Raw genomic sequence first — 6,000 nt, 5'->3', positions numbered from 1 at the left:
AAGGCTGGTACTTTGCAAGGAGCTCGCAGGAGCCTGCAGCTGCCAGTCCTATCTGTTCTGGCAGGGGTGTCGGCCTAGATGACCTTCTGAGGTCCCTTCCAACCCCTAACATTCCGTGATTCTGTGATCTACAATCTCAGGAACACAGGAGCGTGCCAGGACTTGGAGGCTGGGGTTGAAGATAGGCAGCAGTTGCTGTGAGTGTGCAGTAGGTGAGGAGGAAACCAGCTCAGAGCCGCAGTCTGTAGTTTCATCTTCCTATGAAACATGCAAACGTTTCCAGTATTTTCACCTTGAAATAAATGGGAGCTCACACAACATCACATCTATAGGTAAACATGATGTTTCTCTGACCAGTTTTTAGCGTGCAATTAAAAAACGATAGTTTTCACTGAATTAATTGTTGTTGTTTTGAACTCCTTCCTTTCCACATACATACTCACTGGTGGAATTAGATTATTAAAAATATTTATGGTTTGAACTTAGTTTCTGCTCCAATTCTTTCTCGGAAAAGCATTAAATTATTTGTATGTAGCCGATAGGAGTAGTTATTTTTGTTATTCATTAGCAAAATTACCAGAGTATATTTGCATGAAACAGTTGCATGGGTTAATTTGACCTGCTTCTGGTGAAGTTTATTTTTGCTAAATGTTCTCTTCTAAAACTACATGTAAAGGAAAATTTTTTTTCCCTCACTTTATACCTACTGTATGTTTGCCCTATGCCCATAATGAAAAAATTACTGCAGGAGAAAAAAAAAGAATGGTTCTTCATTAGTAGCTGACAAAATACAGCTTTCATTTCTAAACCACTTTATTATACTCTTGGTATATATAGTGCTTCTTTCTTTTTCCCACTGATATTTTTGATGGAATGATGTGCTGCTTAGCTTCAATGTAAAAGCAAGATAAATAAAAGCCATCTTTAAAAGGAATAGCAAGTATGGGAAGGATTAAGTTCTTTTTCTGATTAGTGTACTTTTGTCTGGTCTAAGAACAAGGCTCATGTTCAGAGAACTGACCAAGAGTACCAGTGAAACACCCAAGACATTTTGTCATGTTTAGGACTTTGTCGTTTCTCTGTTCAGTCATGCAGTTAATTCAGGAAAAATATTTTAAAAAATATTTAAACTCAGATAAGCCATGCATGGCAAGTTCTCATCACTGAGGCTAAAAGAGTTTTAGATAAATTACTTTTAGTTAACCTAAAGGAAGGTGGCAACTGATAATTTTATTGGATTCAAGTTTTGATCAGAATGGCCAATCTGTTTTGTCTAAATCCTGCTGCAGATTGCTAAATTTGTATTATCTAGCACTGACTTTTACTGTGACTATACCTCTTATCCAGATGATAGATGTTTGCTTCTTTCTCATCTGCTGGTGATGTTTCTTCCTTTTGTCCTTGGAACTTATATTTTATGGAGTGGGTTTTTTTGTTAGAGATGAAGCACACAGTGCTGGATAACTTATCAGATAGGGAGAGGACAGAAGAACAGAACAGGATTGCAATAAGACAGAGGTCAGAATTGGAATGGAAAATTTATGAATTGTAGTGTTTGATAAATACTTCAGTAAATGTGAGAATTCATGAGTTTGTGTTTGGTAATTTTTTTATTTGACCATCATACCTGGTAGTTAATATTCTAACTTGCATAGAAGTAATTTCTGCAGAGAATTTTGAGTTTTCAGGGTATCTTTGGAATTATTACTACTATTCCTTTCTTTCTTCTTTAAAAAAAAATGATAGACATTCCTCCAAAAGTCATAGAGGTAAATAAACTAACAGGCATGAATTTCAACAAATGGAATTCACCTAGATGAATTTTCAAATAATTTTTAGTAATATTCTCTACCCACAATTCTGGTTTATTACTTATGAAGTAAATATGAACTGTATGAAAAATGTTGTGTTTAGATGAAGACAAATATATGTCTACTTGGAATAAGTTCTATTCTTTGCCTGATCTCTATGTTACTATTTTATTATATTCTGATATGGTTTTTGTAGTTAAATAATCATCGTAGCAATACCGTAATACTTAAAATATGACCACTGCATTTGCAAAATTTATATCTTTAGCTTAAAATAATTAGGGTTTTTTGTTTTGAAATCTAATATTCAGATCTTCAACAGCTTATATGATTTACTGTTAAAATAAGTGACAGAATTATACTCTCAATTTAGTTATTATCCTGTAAGTAACATAAGCAATTCAAAGAACTTGAGCCAAAAAGTGAAATAAATTATATTATCGAGGTCCATTTTGCAGTGCAAAGTTATACACGGAATCTAAGCAGATAGCACTAATAGTAACACCTGAATAAATGTTTGAATTAGCAAAAAAAAAATCTTTTTAAATTATCATGCAGTTACTTTTTATTATAAGCATGTGAACTGTTAAATAATGTATATTTATATAAATCTTCAGACCACACATTTTTTTTATCAATTTATGCTCGTAGGGGTAACTACAACTAGGAGTGTCTGGAATCATGGGAATTACTGGAAGTGAAAAAAAAAGCTATAAATGTTATTTTTATCTATAAATTCATAAAATTTATAAAAATGTTATGAACACTTATTTCTATAATTATTTAGCATTGCCAGATAATTTGTTTTGGTTTGTGCCACATAAGTCTCTTCTTTATAGCATCCAAACTCCTCAATATGTTAGATTATTTGCTCTGGTACTGTGTAAGTCTTAATCATGGAGGGAAATGTTAGGAGTTTTATTCAAAATAGAGTAGAACATACGATAAAATCCTAGTAAAACATGAGAAGGAAAATATAGCTAAGACTGCCACTCATTGGTAAGCACTGCCACATGGTATAAAGCCTGGTCCTCTGAGTCAGTGTTTTTCTTTCCCTCTGAACTTTGTGGTTGAGGGACTAGACAGCAGAACTGCATAAAAGCAGCAAGAAATTCTGGAATTTACACATGAGGGTATAGTCTTTGCAAACCCAGTGGCAAGAATTTAGTGAGTTTAGTCTGCTCCACAGCTCATTGCGGTTGCCCTACATAGCTAGGATTTAACTGCTCACTATCTACTTGAATCTAGATATGAAAATACTGGTTTCTTCCTTTCAGATTTTAAGATGACATAACAATTTCAGCATGAATTGGACATATTTCTCCAGCCCAGAACAGTAAATAAAAGGGGGAGGATTGCTAGGTAATATTGTGGTGAACAGACTTGAAACACTAAATACCTTGATACTGTAGTGGCAGACATCCACAAGCAACTTTGATGACATGTTCAGCAAGCGTGAACAAAAAATTTAGCAACTGATAGAGGGAGAAACAAAAAATATTTCTTTTTTTTTAAGAAAGTACACACATCTGCTTGTTCTCCTACAGATATCTATATCTGTAGATATAGATATATTGTGTCAGAAAAGATTTCTTGGAGTACTTTTGCAATAGGAAGTGTGGCAGGAAAGCATCCTGTGGACTCTAAATAAAATAGTCGCTATTGTAAAACCGACAAGAACTGTTAAGTTAGGCACTGAAAACAGATATATGTGTTTATGTACAGTAATTGCTCCACAATATGATGTATCATTTATTAAATGATAGGTGGTTCAAAGAATTGATTAAAGGACTCAAGCATCTTCTGGATTGTAGGATTTCAGGCTGAGCCCTTTGAGAGTTATTGATCAAGGACTGTTATAGTAATTAAAAGTGCACTCTCTCTTGCTATCAAAATAAGAATAATTACGTCTATTCATTTCACAAGTAGGAGTTGTAGTGCCGATAAGTTGAAGTATTTTCATGGGTTTAGATCATGCCATTTCCAATGAAGATACTGCCTTTTGAACACACCCCAAAACCTCAAATGGTTTTACATGATTTCCACTTTTTGAGATCCTAGCTCTGTCTTCTGGGCTGAACAGGGAAGAACACGGATGTTCTGTTCTGAAACAATATCAGGACACTTTTGTATCAAGCAAAGCTACTGCAAAGGTACTGTTCAGTAAAAGGGAACATAAAAGACCAAGTCCTGTGGACTGCTGCTGTGAGCCAGAAAGGGAGATTGTGAAGTCCCCCTTGGCATGGGAGCCATGGGTGCCAACTGTGAGAAGGAGCCCAGCGGTAGGAAGGAGCGGGCAGTAGGTGCTGAGGACAGCCCAGGGCAGGAGCAGGTAACCTGGGGCCACAGAGCCTCCCACAGCTCTCTGAGCATTCCCAGCATGTGAGTGCTCGCTGCCACAGCATTTTGGCCAGAAAGCCAAGAAGTGGAAAAATGAGAGGGGAGAAGGGCAAGCCCAACGGTCATTTTTAGTGACATAAAAGCTCTTGCTAAACATATAACATGTTCGAGCGTCCAGTGAGTTAGGACGCTGTTATGTGCTACTAGTGAGTCGCAGGTCATTCATCCCAGTCCTGGGAAAGCCTCTCTGTCCACATGTCTGTTCAGTGTGTCTCTGGACACTGCCTGCACATTCTTCTTTTTAGACTTCCAAATAATAAATTAGATCAGAAGTTAATGCTCTGATTATATTTATAGGACAATTTATCTTTTTTGTTCTAGCAAGCTAATAACATAGAAGGCAGGCATCCAGCTTTCAAAAATGCACAAAATTCAGTGGTTTTATAATGCTTTTAGAAAGGAATGGATTCGAAGCAGAGAAAGCCATTATATATCCCCCAGTTGTGTTCATTCCTCTAAACAATCATTAAAAACAGACCAGGTTGATTTTAAAGTGAATGCTTTCACTCTTCTGTATTAAGATTAGTAATATAGGCTGCTGGTGCTGCCACCTCCAGAAAAACAAACAAACATTTTTTCAGCTCTTCCCTGAGCTTCTTATAACAAGTGCTGGTGATCAATTAGCTAGTTCATTAAAAAGTTACACATGATTTTATTGAGGCAAGCAATTCAGAATCAAAGAACCCAATTCGCAGATCTAGGTTGAAGCACATAATTGGCATGTATTTTAGGATCGCTGTTAAAGCTATTAAAAAGATTTACTAGGGAAGGAATGGATCCAAAAACCCTAAAGGAAGGAGTATGTTGTTTGTGCAACCCAGTGTTACAAACGGAGTCATTTAATACTAAGACCTTATCTACATTAAAACAAAAACCTAAAATGAATGTAAACCTCCTTTGCTTTAACTTCTTTAGCAAGAAGTTGTCCTTCACCTGATGCACATAAATTACATATGGTATTATTGCATTTCTTCTGCTATGATTTTTATTATTGCTATCAAGTGTATTTTTATTAAATCATTTAAATTTAGTTGAGAAGTCAACACTGTGTTGACTGTAAAACATAATTATGTAAGTATGTTCACGGTGCTGTTGATAACAACAGTGAGTCTGGGATTAAAGACCCAATTCTCCAGACAGTGCATGCACGACTTAGTGGGGAACCTTACACACATGCTAGTAGGACATGCCTGAGCCTTTGCAGGGGGAAGGCACATTATTCAGAGGATGTTTTAGAAACAGTGATGCTTTGTTCTGAGTTTACAAGGACGCCAAATCTTGAAACCTGAGGAAAAAAGTTTGGATTAGGATAGCTTATTTTATAAAATACTTTAAAAAAGTTATTTACTGGTGAGTTTTTGCAAGATTTCTTTAAGCAAAAGAAAGTCATTTTTTATTTTCAACTGAGAGGTATAAATAATCAAGTCTTACATGTATTAAAATGTGCATCTAATCTAGTTGCTGTTATAATTTTGGTTGCTTCATTGCCACAGTGTAAAACTTCTGTAGCTGATATTACTGTTGGACTTTATGTGATGGCATTGAGGCATTTTTTTCAACTGTTAGCCTTCCCAGGGGTTCTTTTCAGACAAAATGTTATGCATCAGCTCTTGCTTGAGTGTAAGCCTATTGAATAGCATTCTCCTCTCTGCCAACTTGGCAGCAAGTTCTTGTTCTAATAAAAGAGTTTACCCCAGATAGAGATCCCAGATGTGCCTGAACTACTTTTATTAGGGCTATGGAGGGGCTCAGTGTTTCCTTCTAACTGTTTTCAAAAAAGGTGTGGGCT

General features: G+C 35.9%; 1 protein-coding gene across 1 annotated transcript in view; it reads left to right on the top strand.

Moving 5' to 3' along the window:
- The first annotated feature begins 4,062 nt into the window (after positions 1-4,062).
- SLC25A21 (solute carrier family 25 (mitochondrial oxoadipate carrier), member 21) overlaps positions 4,063-6,000 on the top strand; it is a 69,146-nt gene continuing 67,208 nt past the window's right edge. The window contains exon 1 of the mRNA XM_009874746.1: positions 4,063-4,193. Coding sequence (XP_009873048.1) covers positions 4,063-4,193 — 131 coding nt within the window. The remainder of the gene's footprint in view (positions 4,194-6,000) is intronic.

The sequence above is a fragment of the Apaloderma vittatum genome, unplaced genomic scaffold (assembly GCF_000703405.1).
Source record: "Apaloderma vittatum isolate BGI_N311 unplaced genomic scaffold, ASM70340v1 scaffold13308, whole genome shotgun sequence".
Classification (NCBI taxonomy): domain Eukaryota; kingdom Metazoa; phylum Chordata; class Aves; order Trogoniformes; family Trogonidae; genus Apaloderma; species Apaloderma vittatum.
Note: the sequence above shows the minus strand (reverse complement) of the source record. Positions and strands in the feature narration are given on the sequence as shown.